At 41.5% G+C, this 15470-nt stretch overlaps 1 protein-coding gene across 1 annotated transcript in view; it reads right to left on the reverse strand.

Annotated features, from left to right (window-relative positions):
* NOX3 (NADPH oxidase 3) overlaps window positions 1–9966 on the reverse strand; it is a gene marked incomplete at both ends in the record, with an annotated part of 49808 nt that extends 39842 nt beyond the window's left edge. Inside the window, 5 exons of the mRNA XM_081140422.1 lie at window positions 2549–2694; window positions 7845–7929; window positions 8925–9035; window positions 9144–9239; window positions 9877–9966. Coding sequence (XP_080996548.1) covers window positions 2549–2694; window positions 7845–7929; window positions 8925–9035; window positions 9144–9239; window positions 9877–9966 — 528 coding nt within the window. The remainder of the gene's footprint in view (window positions 1–2548; window positions 2695–7844; window positions 7930–8924; window positions 9036–9143; window positions 9240–9876) is intronic.
* Window positions 9967–15470: the final 5504 nt, after the last annotated feature.

The raw sequence follows: 15470 nt of genomic DNA on the forward strand, positions 1-15470 counted from the left end.
AGTGGTTGAGCACTGACCTAGGATCCAGGAGATTGAGGTTGGATTCCGGGTCAGGGCACATGCCTGGGTTTCAGGCTTGATCTCCAGCAGGGGGCGTGCAAGAGGCAGCCAGTCAATGACTCTCTCTCATCATTGACGTTTCTCTCTCTCTACCTCTCCCTTCTCTCTGAAATGAATAAAAATATATTTAAAAAAAACACAAAACCTCAAGAAGGGAGCTCCTTTGCCCTTTCCGCTCTCCCACTTGATGGTGAACATTCACTTTGTGAAAATTTCATCAAATGCATTTCATTAACTTCAATTTTCATCTGTATAAATCAATTTTTATGTCAAAAATACTCTGTTGAAATGAAATTAGGGCAATATATGAAAAGACATTTTAAGATCAAATACTGCAAAATAAATCTGAGTTTCAGATTTTTAATTTTTAAGATAAAAATGTGGGTCCCTTTGCTTAATTGCGTTTTAACATTAAGAAACACTCTTTTTGAGAGACCCCTTAGAGGCATTTGAATCAAGCAGCTGTAGCCCCTGCTCCTCTGGTGGTTAGTGATTCCTTGCTTTTGCTTTTTAATTGGGAGGATCATGACTTGCATTTCTTTCATGCCACCTCAGGAGGCTTGGCATAAGACTCTGCAAATCCTAGGTGATCAATAAAGATACAGCTATTCTTATCTGGTATACACTGCCAAAAGGCCAGAATTCTGACCTGTGAGTTCAGGGGACTGATAAATAGCCTTTTAGAATATAAATCACAAAGTGTTTTGTTTTTATTGTGAGTTTTCCATATTCTTGTCAAGTCATTAGTATTCATACATTGTCTTGCTATCGTTGAGACGACTGTGAGCTTAATAAACTCACACTGTATCTTTTGTCAGTAAAATCTCATTAATTTGGGTTGCCTTGAGATCTTGAGGTAATTTGGACAGGGACTTCTCTGATGTTTTTTTTTTCTTCATGGAGCAAACCGTGGAAATAAAATTGAAAGGGTATGTCTAAAACATTTAAAAGATGTTTTTCAAGTGTACTCACACATTTTAGAAATCCATTTATATCATATGATGTGATAATTTTAAACCATCCCTCTTGGCTTATTAAAGCAAATCCCCATGTCCCTTTTCTTGCACCATACTTATGGGCTGGTTTGAGTTGCAATGTGTCCTCTAAAACAGTCCCACTGCGTCTGTTTAGAAACGCTCTATAAAGTACACTTTGTGTTACTGATACTCATCTTTCTCCAAATACCCCAAATTAGAGGGTTTCCTGGACTTAATTAGTACTTACATAGATTACTACTAAAATTTTGAAATCATTATATTGGAAGTACCTTAATCATGTTGTTAAATTGCTTTAAAACTATGTATAATAAATGTTATTTACTCTATAGTCTCTTTAAAATGTTGAGACTTATTCTTGGGTATGTGTGGCAATGAACTTTCCAGAGCCTTAGTGGAGAAAACAGTTAACCCTACTGTAGGTGCCCAGGTAAACGCTGTGGCTCAAATGAGTACCCCAAGGCTCAAATGAGTACCCCAGGGCATTCCTGCAGGCTTAGGGCATCTGTAGTTTTGATTTATAACTTTGAAACTTGTGCTTTGAATTGTTGTCAGCTAAGAAAATGTAGCTCTACCTGACCAGTGGCCTGGTATTGGAAATCATTGTAGGATAATTAGGGGACATGACATGGAAGAATTTTCCCAAAAAGAGACTTTGAATTTTCCTTCTTCAAATAAGGCTGCCTGGGCAAAATGGCCCAGATGGTAATGGAGAGATTTCCATTTCTGTCTTAGGCCTCCTCTTGGGCAATATAGATGTTTTTCAAACCTGATCAGTGCTCTGGATGCATATTCCAATATGGTAGCACATGGCCAAAGGTTTAGATCAACTAGGGAGAAAGGCAGGGGGTACATTAAGTGAGAGAAATGTCTTAATCTCTACAGGTGGATTTCAGTGGCTACATGTTTGGTTTTCTTTTTGTTTCCCACATTTGCACACAGATAATTAGCATTAGTGATGTCACTAGCCAGGTAGGCCTCACTATGAAATTAGCTACGTTGGCCAGCACCTGATTTGGCAAGCCAGCTAGTCACATGTGTGCCAAAATAGGATGCTGAACAGATCTAGAGAACAATCTGCAAATTGAAAATGGAGACACCTACTTTATAATCCCTGGATTTATATGGTGCTTCACATTCTTTATGAGTCTTACATCAGCAAAAAAATACCTAATCATGAGCCGCTTTAAAAATTTAAAATATTGGAGATTTAAAAGGTCACCGTATTTCCTGTTTAGGTGTATTTATTATTATTTTTTGCTATAAACAAATGAAGTGGCACCAGTTTTCTCCTTGCTCACAACCTCTTGGCAACATTTATGGCAGAAAAAATGACTGTTTTGAAAAAGTGAAATTAATGTTAACACTTGGCAGAAACTTCTTCTCTCGAGCTCTTTTATTAAAAGCTTTTAAAATACAATGTTCTTGATTGTAAAAGGGATAGGAAAAGAGCATTTTTCAGATGAAAAATTAGGTAGCGTGCAAGAACTCACCCTTTGGGAGGTCCGGATGGGGTTGAGGTAGCTCTCATTTGAGGCGTCGCCAAGCTTGGAAAGTGCAGCCAGGAGGCCCTGGGCCTCTGAGGACTGTCCCCGGTGGTAGCGCTCCAGGTTGCACACGTGCGCCACGATGTGGATGGCTGCGGAGGGGGCAACGGGACATGCGTCGTGTGGGTTTCTCCCTCTCTAGTTACTTAGGAACACAAGGTCTGTGTGGTCAAGCTCTTCTGTTATGAGTTTTGTAATCCCAAGGCCGAGTGAACTATAATGTGCATCGTACCCAGTGTCTTAAATGAAGTGAATGCTTCCTAAGATATTGTATGATTTTCACATTCATACTAATTATATTAAGAAATAAAGTAGATCTCAACTCACCATAATTGAATATAATGTGATTATTCTAGAAGTAGAAGAGGTATTGTTATCACAACGTAATTATGAATAAAACTTCTTTCCCAAGAAATCAGAAAGCATCATTCTAGAATACTGTACCTTGCACACACTGATATATGGGCATATGACATATATGATGATTCCAGGGGGGAGATACTGTGTCTGTTGTCTTTCAGACATAATATTTTATATTCTTACTTTACATATTTTAGTGTGTATATACCCCTACACATACACACAGATAATCGCATCTGTTTTCCTAGTGGATTAAAATAAGCCAGTATTTCTGGAACTAAACCTCTCTGTATATTCTTTTTGTTTGTTTTTTGACTGTGGACTTCTAGCCTCCAGAAATTATTGTGAGACAACAAATTTCTATTGTTTAGGTCACCCAGTTTGTGGTATTTTGTTAGGGCAGCCCCAGGAAGTTAATATACATGACCCCCCCTACAAAAAACCCCAGCCCAAACCAAATCCCAGTATAATTTGGGAAGTGGTCAGAAACAAGTAGATTCATTCACAAAACCTGCTAACATTATGTAGGTAACACGGGTGTTCATCTTGAAACCTCAACACCTGGCGCATTGCTTAGCACCAATATGTATGTGATAACGACATACTGAGTGACAGTGAGATTACAGAGAGAAACAAAGGGCCAGGAAGTCGATCTTTCGATGCAACATTGTTGGAATAGTGTTGTCTATGCTGATGTATATTTTTTTCACATTTTTTTTTGCAGCCTTTTGTTTTCAAAATCAACACTAGCTTAAAGGGGCGTTTCAGGTCCTGCAGCAAATCCAATGACATCAACTACGCAGGTGGGCTCTTCCTAGGGCCTCTGAGGACTTTCTGCGGAGTGCTTGGAAGAGCTGGTGGTAAACATTTCCAGAACCCACCCGAATGCCAGGCTAAAAGATGCTATTATTGGGTCTTTCCACAATTTTACTTTCTCACCAAAGTACTTTTACAGTTAAAAGAGAGCAGCAATCTTGGACATACTACAAATGCACATTTAATTGGTGTGTGAACTTTTGAGTTCAAATAAGGAGCTTTTATTGAGGAGAGAAGCAAAAAATCATAAAGGCTCCAATTAGAGCCAGCTGCCCCAAGAAAGTTCCTTTTCCTTCCTTCTTCCCTCCTTTTTATTTCTCAGGAAATCAAAGGAAAGTAATTGAGGGACCATCTCAGAAGGGTGGTCTGTTCCTGCGCTTTCTGCCTGCCGGTCTGTGATAACAGTCATTCTGGAGCCGGTCACCTCCTAATTAAGCAGCGGCTAGAAATAAGGGCCCAGGGACAAAGGCTGGCTGCGCTGCGCAGCCAGAATCCGGCCCCGGACTTTCGGGTCTGTGGTCTGATTTCCGCAGGAACATGCTCTGTCTATGGCACCCCGCGCACGCCACTCGTTTGTAAATCACACTTAATCGTGTTTGGCAGGACTGGGGAGAGTCTCCCCGGAGCTCCCCGGCCTGATGCAGAACCGCGTTGGCGGCAATTCTTTGGGGATCCGGCCCCGAGAGCGAGGGCCTCTGGGGCTGTTCTCCACCGGAGGCCTCCACGTCTCTTTTCTCAGAGGCTTCCTCTGAGCTCAGGCCTCGCAGCCTGCCCTTGCTGTGGTCACTGAGCTTTGTAAACTAATTCTAGCTGCTCACCAGGAGCCGCCCTTGGGCGCCCGCAGCCCCGGGGAAGGAGCGGCTGCAGCGCGGCCGTGGGGTTCGCTGGAGAGCCGCCCGCGCCCGGTGCGGCGCCGCCGCGGGGAGCTCGGCGCAGGGCCCGCGAGGCCCGCCGTGCGCCTCGGCGTCCGGAGATCTGCGCCGGCGAGAACCGAGGGGCTGTGGAACCACGGGTCTCACGCCAGGGGGGTCGCGGCCCCTGGCAATGTCTGGGTGGCCGAGATGCCGGCGCTCTTAGCGGCCGGCGGGCGGGAAGGCCCGGTGGCCGGTTCCACGCCATGCCCTGGGTCACAGCTGCCGTAGCTCGCCTGCCCCTCCTCCCGGCCGCGTCCTGCCCCGGCTCTGAGTGCCTCCCTAATGATCTGACCCCGCGAGGCTGCGGTTCGTGGGTGGGGACGCTGAGAAAGGAGCCGCCTCCGCCAGGCAGGGCTCCGGGCGCTTCTCGCGCTCCCAGGCCCACCCGCGGGACCACAGGCAGAAGCAGCCGCGCGTCCGCGAAACCAGCGCATAGCACCCCCACGTGCAATTGCCAGCCGCATTTCTGAGTTAGTGTGAAATGTGATCATGGCTTTGTAGGGTCTGGGAGAAGCGAGCCGCCCCCCCCCCCCCCCGCCGGGAATGGAAACCCCCCAGCGGCTGGCCGCCAGGCGGTGCCAGGAGAGCAGGCAGAGCAGCGGGAGTTCAAGTGCAAGGGGCTGGCGGGCATTCCTGCTTCTCTCCGGGGGTCCGAGAGGGACTGGCGGGGGGGCAGCACCTGCTTTCTCTTGTCGCACCAGAATGTGAACTTACTATCGTGGACAGTGGCATCATTTCGAATCTTTCCTGTTCACACCCTATTTTCTGCGCCCTGAACTGCCCGGGGCTCCCTGAAGAACTCCTGTCCTGTCTAGGACCTTCCCCAGGAATTCCTTCAATCCCTTTTGCCCGCTGGTCGGCGCCTACTCATCCTCAGGGTCCACCGCCTTTGTTGATGCGCAGTCCCAGCCCTTGGGGTAATCAGCCTGAGAAATTCCTCTCTGCGGCAGGAGGTGTGACTGTGGCCCCCAGGGGAGGGGCGGACAGCCCAGACCCGGTGGGTCGGGAGGCGGACCAGGCAGGGGCCCTGGATGTTACCCGCTGAGGGGGGGGGGAGCATTGCAGACGCAGGACACAGCAAGAGCAAAGGCACAGACCACTCTGGGGCCGCCAGGAGCTGGGCACAGGGGGGCAAAGCAAGGGCTGTGGAGGGAGAGGAGACTGGAGTAGAGGGCAGGGCTTGATGAGTGGAGCCCTCCCCACCCTAAACTTGGATTTGATTCTCACTTGCAGTAAGTGAGTGACCCTGTAGCCTGCAGGTTTCCAGGAGGTCCGCTCCCGACAGCTGGTCTGCACATCTCATAGGGCTGGGTGGGTTGTATTAGTGTTACTTTAATTCCACAGAGGGCAGGGCGTAAGGAACCTATCTGAGATCACACAACCAGTCTCCTGCTGCAGGGGTATATAATCACTTGATTATACTCCATTCTGAAAACAGTGCTGACTACACTGGTTTGAGAAGGTAGAGAACACCTTGCGCTTGGACACCTTGCGCTTGGGAGACATGTGACGCACACTGCTTATGCGCTGCTGCTGATACGTGATCACAGACGGGGCAATGCACGTGCCCAAAGGGTTACGGAAATACTACTGCATAACACACTTTCCCTTGTTCTTCGCTTTCTTTTCTGATGTGCTTTGATGCTTGGGTTTTTGTTGTTGTTGTTTTTTTCTGTTTCTTCCGTTTATAGTATCTTTGTAACTTTCTCTTAGAGTCCAATTCTGCCTTTAAGTAATTGCATAGTGATAATATCCTTCCTGCATTTTATCGTGTTTTATCTCTTTTAATGAAGGAATTAAGGATTCTTAAGATTTTATGGCAGCCTAGAAATCTCCTGAATTCCTTCTCTAAGAGCCTTCTAAGGAGCAATCTTGACTCCACTTGGACACCACCCAGGACAGGGAACTCAGTACTCTCAGGGGACCCTCATTCTAATTTTAGATCATTTTCAAGGTCTGGGAAAGACTTCCTTTTCTGAGCTGAAATCTTCCCTGAGTCCTCATTCTTTTGTGCATTCACGCATTCCTCAAAGGTTATTGGCACCTATGTATAGTATTTAGTGCTCTTGTGAGCCTTGGGACACAGGAATGAATTAGTGTGTTCTTTGCTCTCCCTCCCTTAGCTGATTTTCTCTAGAACGTGATGTCTTTTTACCCTTATTTCCTAACAAACTACAAAGACCCTTTGCAAACATTTCCTGGGTTGGCTTTATCTGGTGTTGAAGACAATCAGTGGGGAAATCTCCCCACATATCTCAATCACAGTCTCGCCACATACCCAAAGTTGTGTTACTGTGGCACTTGGGTACTGTCTGTCATGTCTTGTTGCTTAATTAAATCCACATTTGTTTTGAGTGTTCTTTTTACTCTCCTATTTATTATGCATGAAAGGATAAAAACAAATGAGGAAAACATTTTTATAGTTAAATTAGTTTGAGGGAAACAGTCCTGAATTATAAGTCTTTATTGTTCAGATAGCGTTTTATTTCAACGTAATTTTTTGTCCAACAAAACCACAAGCTTGTTGGTTATTGCCACCTCCCCCCAACACTTGTCTTTCCCCCAGAGTTTAACCTTGGCCTTGGATATTAATTTCTAGTGCCTTTCTCTTGAATTCTCTTGTTTTCTAATTCAAGAAATAACAATAACACTTTATATGCCTATAAAGCTTCACATCTTTTCAAGATCCTTTTATATTCACTAGCTCAGCACTATTCAGAACCTATTCATGCGATCTGGCTTTTCTTTTCTCTTTTTACTGCCCATGATACCATTTGATAGGTACTTTCTTATGACTGAATAAAATTTTGAATATAGGTCAATTTTATTCCTGATGTGAATGATATTGAATCACAAAGTGTTTGGTCGTCAAGTAGGCATTTATCGTTGTATTAACAACAAGCCCAATTATTCCCAGATGAAAATGAAGTTTCGTAAACTTTCTTTTCAGCTACAGAAGGCTTGGTAGGGAAAACTGCATGAGTATAGATTAGAAATTTAAAAATCCATTTGTGGAAGGTTTCTGTGGTCAGATGGAAGGCAAAGATTTTTTTACCTGAGGGTGAGCCATTGGTGAGAGGAAGTAAACAAAGCTATAAAGTTAAACATCAGGCATTGGAAAATCCATCAGTCAATTAATAATAAGCACTTACTTGCATTAATGGCTATTCCATAGGCGACCAGCTTGTGGAATTGGAGGTTTTTGTCTAACTGTCTTCTCCATGGTCCTCTGCAGCACTAGGGTAACAAAAATAAAAGTCCTGTTTTGGAAAATGTCACAGCAATGACAGTTGTCATAAGAGATAAGAGGAGGACCCACACTCTGCCTCTAAATAACTGAAGGTGAGGCAATGTGACACACAATTAGTGCACATTAATTAGTCAAACAGGCAAAGCCAAATGGTTATCATTGGTTTTCCTAAAATTTCAACTCAATAAAAATGACTGAGTTAGTAGTACACTGGCTATAATTCAAAACTCTAGAATAAACCCGCTAATATTCATGCTCAGCTTATTTGGAAAATGATGATGCTCATCACTGTCATTGATGTGGTTTAGTAGCTTATAAATTATTCTGTATTATACAAAGAAAGGAACTATACTCACCTACATCTCAATATTCATAACATTATGCTGATGAGTATATAATAAATCACGTTGTCTACTGAAAGTAATTGAAGGCCTCATTTTTCTGTGCAGTGTGTTACTCTGTTTAGCATGAGCCACGGTTAAGTACCCAACACAGTGCAATCAGTATAATTAGGAACTGTTCCATTATGTCCGGTAGGGGTTAAAATACTCATAGTAGAATCTGTGTACTGTGATTGTGCTTTCTGGTATTGAGAACTCTTATGTTTCTGCAGTGATATTTGGCTCAACTGTGTATTTGTCTCCTTTCAATCAGAAATGGTAATAGTTCAAGCTGTTATAATACTTCCATGTTGGTGAGTGAGGTCAATTTTTATGAGCCCTGCTTTTCGGATGGAGCAAATGCATCAGGGAAAGGTGGAGCGATGTCCATTGTCATGCAGGGAGTCAATAGCAAAAACAAAAGTCAAGCCAGATGTACTGATTTCTGATTTTCAGTTTTAGCTATTGTGTTCTCTTACAAAGAAACAAACCTTATTCTAAACAAGATGACTGGGAATTTCACAGTAGAGTACATCTCTGTTTTCAATGGCACTTATGTTAGTCATAACAACTAAAATTATTTCAAATAATTTAGTACTTACGATACTTGCTCCTCTTATGAACGAAATGAGGTTTCGACTGATTGGTAATAGAATTAGCATGCAGTTAAAATTCAGGCAGACTGCAGATGCTCTTGCCCACGCCAGTGTTGACTGTATATATGTAAAGATATAAGAGACACAGTGAAAACAGGGAAGCTGGGAAAAGAGAATGCATTTTGTCTTCTGAAATGATAATGTATAGTCACCAACTCTACTTACACCCAGAATAACTCGTGTGTAAAAGAAAGACTCTTCCTCTTCATACCAACAGAAAGTGTTGATAAACAGGTACAAGTTAACTCCCAACCAAGAGAGCTAGAGTAGAATGGAAAGAGAACCAGTCAATGTGATCGTCAACCTTTTCTTTGCAAAATCACCTGGGGTTCTTCTTGGGGTTCAGTTCAAGTGAAATGAGCTTCTCAATATTAATCAGAATTAATCCATGCAATTATTTTATAGATTAGTTTTGAACAGTAATTATATTGGTAAGAAATCATTACCTTTATAAAAAAGATTTTAAGTACGTATGGGTATTCTTTAAGGAATTTTATGAAAGTACAAAACCTTCCTAATCAGCATTGCTGTAATGTTTTAACTCAACGATGTGAAGGTGGAGGAACTCTTTAAAAACAGCTCAGAAGGTACTCTAGAAAAATGCCAATTTCATAGTCTAATTCAAAGACTTCATTTGATTTAGAGAAACACTCATAGATTATGCAAAAACAAACTACTTGACTTTAAAAATAATTAAAAATAAACTCAATCGGAAAACAACTTTATATGATTCTGCAAGGGTAAATTAAATATATCTACTGAATGTTTTCTAACAAGTTTTTAGTCTTTTAACCAAAGTAATACTTGAAGCTATTTAGCATCCCTATACAAGTTATTCTGAAAATCAAAGACTATTCAATATATACATTTAAATTTGAATAACAGAAATGAAACTTACTACTAATACGACAGAGAGACTCTCATTCAGAAGCCAGCACGCCATCACGCTGACTCTGCTCTTTTGCTGTTGGCAAATTATTTCTTTCATTCACCTGAGTTCTATCCTTAGTCAGGGCTCCTCTGCTAAATTCTTACATCTTTATGTCTTAGGAAGCACCTACCGGGCGCAGCTCTCGAGGAATTTCTAATTAAGGACTTCTTGCCGAAGGCACATCACCGAGCTACAAGCCTCATGACCTGCTGGAATACAAGGCAAGTCTCTGTCTAATGATTCCTTCCTTCAAAGGTCTCATAAGCAAAGAGAGCTCATTGTATTAAATTATCCTCGTGTACTTGATACCCTATTCATTTTCTACATGATTGCAGTCAAGACGATAATAAGTCTTTATGTAAATTTGAGAAATAACCTAACTGCCGAAGGTTAGATACAGCAAAACACTTCACAGGAGCTTTCTCTACTTTGTTTATTTTCTCTGTTTTACTTCCAGCACTGCCCCCCCCCCGCCTTTTTAAAAAAAAAGCTCCTTTAAAACATTAAAGATCTTTTAAAAAATCACATACAGGAAAACTAACATAAACCTAAAAGTGTGACTGTGAAGAATGAAGTAGATTATTTTTTATGGGTTTAATGAAATAAATCCAATATTTCTTAATCCCACTTGGGGCACCCATGAGGTAAATGAGAATATCCTTTGATGCTTAGATCCCAGGAGTGGCTGTGTGTGAACCTGACCATGCTCTGATTTTGCATGTTGTAGTTGTTAAATACAATGACTATGACAACTCTGGTAAACAAAGTTGTACCACTTGAAGCAATTTTCTCGCTAGTCCTGGCCCAAGTATTTTATTTAAAATTTTCAGACAATTAAGATGAAAATAGGAGGATATTTGAATCATTTGAATGATTGTCTAAGCTTTCTGTGTCTTCATAAGGTGAGTCTATTTAGTTGTTCTAAAAGAATTAACAATTTTTAAAAACCTGTCAATAATAATAATTAATTGACAATAATAATAACAACCCTAAACTTTAAATAAATAATCCAGGTACTAGGTTAAGAACTTTTTGAGTATTGTCCAATCAAATCATACATTAAGAAGTAGGTATTATAAATCCCATTACACAAATGTGGAAACAGACCCAATGAAATAACTTGTAGTAGGGGAAGCTGGTACTTGAATTCAGCTCTCTCTGACCTGAGCATCTTCATTTTTAAACACTATCTTAGGAAGCATTTTACAAAGTATTAATATATAGATTTGTGTATCAAACATACTTAATATACAGATATTAAATTATTCCTTAAATTAGACGTATTTAAACCATAGGAATTCATTTAATTTAATTTATTAATTTCAGATATCTATGTTATTGTATTTGATTAAGTATGCTATTTCCATATAATGCCAATGAATTATATATTCTGTTGTATCATATGAATCATATTTTTTGTTTTGTATATAAAAAGATGTCTTTAACATCTTGGGGGCCTTGCTGATACCGCGCAGGGACTACCACTCTCAGGATAAGCTAATTCCTAGTGATAGAAAACAACTTGCATGTGAACACATCTTTGATAGGCAAGCAAACTAATCCAGAGCTCACAGCCCCAGTCACCTCCTTCATCAAGTTCTCACACACCAATTCAGCATCTTCTCTGCCCTAGTGCAGCCCAGGGCCAAGTACTGGACAATTCGGGACCACCCCTCCAGCCTAGAGCTTATTGAAATTCTTCCAACTAGTCAATCGTAAGCTTTTCAGCTTGTCCACCCAGTCTTGCTCACTTTTCTTCAAAAACCACAATAAAGGCTCTCCCCATGCTCCTCCTGCCTCCTGACTGACCCTGGTGCTTCCCTGTGTGGCCCTGAATGGGGTGGTGTGCCCCCTCCTTTTGGGAACTATTGGTACCAAACTCTTCTTTCAAGGCCAATGTACCCATGTCTACCATCTTACCATACTCAGAACAAATTCCATTTTAAAACATCTATATTTCTAACCATTGGAACCTTAGTATCACAGGTTAAACATTTAGATAAATAAGTGAGCTTTTTACTTGTCATCCAGCCTTGAGTGTGTTACCTCTTTTAAAGAGCCTTAGTTTTCACATTTGTTTAATGGGGCTAAATACATCTACCTCGTAAAGCCCATCTAATTCTCCTTCACCTCCAGTGCCCCGAACACACACTCATACACCCACCCACTTAACACACTCATGTACACTCACACACCAGACGATGGCTCTTTAGGAGAAATCTTAGGTTTGCCAATAAAAATTTAGCAAATTTTCTTCCCTTTAGGAAAATACATCTTTTTAAAGGAATTTCCCCCTCTAGAAATATGTAAAAGTAGAGGTATTTGGGCAGCATTAACCTGAGATTAGAGTGCAGTTAGTGAAATACCTTTAGTTGCTTCTTTAACAGTGAGTATTATAAAGATGCAAAGCCTTCACAGTCATTTCCTTAAACCAGTAATCTTCCATGATGAAATGATTTGTTATTTCTGAAGTGCTTTAGGATTTACATATCTTAGAGGCCGTATTCAGTTGGGTTATAAAAATTAATTCAGAGAGAATACACCTAGAATTTTATACTCCCGTGTCTATTTTAGATTCAGTGAGTGTGAGGAAGAGCTGGCATTTTCTAGCCTTCTGTACTTTCGCACAGTGTTACAAATGAGAGGCATAGATTGATGAATAATAATGTGTGGTCACATCTTTTGTTGTTAGTTGCTGAAGATATTTCTGGTAGTGAAAATAAAATTTAGAGGTTGAGGTTTGAAAACACATCTCTGCATGCCTCATTTTTATTTCTAAATGTGTTTATTCCTCTTTTGAATAGGAAAAGGTACAGTGTTAAACTAGAGCTATTATTCATTCATAATGTATAGAATGGTTCATCGTTGCATTGTAAAAGCACAAGTCATGACTTAACTTCAGCATTTTTAATCATCGGTTTTATTTTTGTGGAACTTTCCGTGATATTTAGTTCACTCATATAAAAAAGGTGAACTTCAAATTATCAGATCCATTCAGAGCTCAACAGTTTTGTGCAATTGATGGACGTACCTTTTCCTCTCAACTTTTTTATTTTCACATTTAGGAATCATTCAGTAATGCCACTGGTTGGTTTACAATATTGGAATCAGACTTTGTAAGACTCAAGATATTGTATCATGTCACACGCCCGAGCCCCTCAGTTCAGCCTCTGGGCTGCTTCCCAGAAGCTCTCAGTTTTGATAAATAAGACAGTGCTTTTCCCCTCATTATTCTTAGTTTATCTGGTAGGCTCGGGAATGCCTATCATGCCTCAAATGTCTGCCTCAGGTTTTACTTCAGTGAAGGAATCTGTACAGATCACAGTATAAATCAAGACTTGTTTGAACTGGGCCAAGTTAATGGGACTGCACTTAAGGAGAGAGGAAATTGTACAGAATCTACTAGAGTTATATAAATGCTCAGAATTTGATCTAGTCTCACCTAATTGTGTTCATTGCTAATAGTGGTGCCCTTTTTCTCTCTCAGAACAAACAAAGTGAAATTTGCGTTTCTTGTTTCCAAGGTGGGGAGTCTTTCTAATTAAAGGGATGCACGCATTGGCTCTTACAGCCAACCATCAAAAGATGCGTGGGTTTTTCCCCTCGTAAAGATCACCAATAAGAAACTTTCTGTAATGAGAGGAGGGAAGCAGAGCAAAGATGTTTGCAGAGACAGGCCAGTTGCTTGTCGAGAGGAACACAAACTCTGCATTGCCCATAGTCCTGGGCTGGATTCACTGCATTATAGTTTTAATTCTTTTCAGTTTCTTTGTTAAACAGTTGACCCAACAAAGGAACAGTTTGATCCTCAAGGGCAGGATTGATCGTCTTGCAGCGTCGGCTGCTGCATACTAAGACCCAGGTTCCCCGTGGGTGGAGTGGAGCTCCCAGAGCATGAAACGGAACGTTGTCAAATTCCCCTCTTCCAAGCATCAAACACTGTTTTTCCTTTTCCTAAAAGCGTTTATATATATTTAAGCAGTAAATTGAAAAGAGATGAGTAAAATAAAGAAAAATATACAAACATATTATCTCAAATTCTTACCTGGTTATTTTGAGGAACATTTGTTGGGATAATTATGCATTTATATTAGATAAATCATATGTCGGATAACTTCCATTTTAAAAAAGAAAATAGGAATAAAACGCAAAAGACAAGAAAACCGTACATTAAAATATATCTGATTTTCAAATACAGTTTAATTAAGCATGTCACCAGTACCCTACCTTTTGCTGAATTAAGTTTCTCATATTTTTATCTCAGGAAACTGTGCTCTCTTATCATCGTTTAAAAATGGCTCGTATCATAAACCTGGTTTACATTATCCAGTTCACACTTTTCCCCCCACCTATGACATCACTTTTATTTATCCAACTTTTATATTTTCAAATGAATTTTCACTGAGACCCCTGCAGGCATCCTAGGCACAGTGGGTGTTAGAGGTCGGATCCCGTCATTTAGATGCTTATAAAGTAGTGGGGAGGCGACAGGTTCTGTGCAACCTGAAGAATCCTTTAAAGGGGACTGCGTCCTGGAGTGGCAGAGGGTGCGCTCCTGGGGCGCCTGAAGCAGAGACATCTAGGTGAGGGATTTGCTCGAGGCTGAATTCTCCCCAGAAGTGGATCAAGCTGGGCTTTGTCAAAAATTATATAGTGCGGAGAAGAGAAGAACAATTTGAATGTCAGCGTCTCTCTAAGGGTCACCTGAAATAAGTTCTCAAAACACTGAAGAGCACACAGAAAGTACTCCGGCCCTCTCCCTGTGCTGGCTCCTGTCTGGCCTGCTCAGCCCGAGGGCTCCCGTGCCCCCTTCCGCTCCGTCCTGCCTGCGTCTTCCTCCTGCTCACACACGTTTGCAACACATTCTGTTTAGCAAATCATAACACCCTTCTCAAAGTCACTTGGAGAGCTGCCTCTGCAGGGCACTGACGCCGTCGCCTGACGATCACAGTCCACGGGGACCAGAGCGACCAACTCACAGTTCTTCCCCCAAACTAAGTGGCACATTTCAAAGTCGCCTCTTTGGCCAGTTTTAACTTTTTGGCTGAGGAATCTGGTGGAAGCTGGAATTGCCATCCTGTTTGTGTTCCGTACTGTGTCCCGCAAGCGTTGAAACTTTGTCGATGTTAAATTATCAACGTGGAACCAGACTCACTTCTCCGCTTCCTCACATGTTAAGACAATTCTGTACAAGTCCCTACACAGGGAGATGCAGGGTTTTCAAGCAGTCCCTGTCTTTCCTTAAAGCTGAACAGTGAGATGGGAGTTTTCCTGGCTAGGCAGTGAATCATTTCACTTCTGAGTTCAGGGGAATTTAAGGTTTAAGGAGACTAGTCCAGAAACCCCTTCTTTGCATAGCCAAGCTGTTCATCTCTCAGAAGTCAACGTGGATGCCAGAATTCCATAGATTTCATTTTTCAAGATGAACATTCATATTTGAACATATTTCAAGCCAGATGGTTTACAGTTCATGTATTTGTTGCCGTTTTCCTGCCACAACAACTAAATATTGAAGACACATATCTGTGAGGAAGAGAGCACTTCCAAACCTCGCTTCCTGC

This window comes from Miniopterus schreibersii (assembly GCF_964146895.1).
Source record: "Miniopterus schreibersii genome assembly, chromosome: 6".
Lineage (NCBI taxonomy): Eukaryota > Metazoa > Chordata > Mammalia > Chiroptera > Miniopteridae > Miniopterus > Miniopterus schreibersii.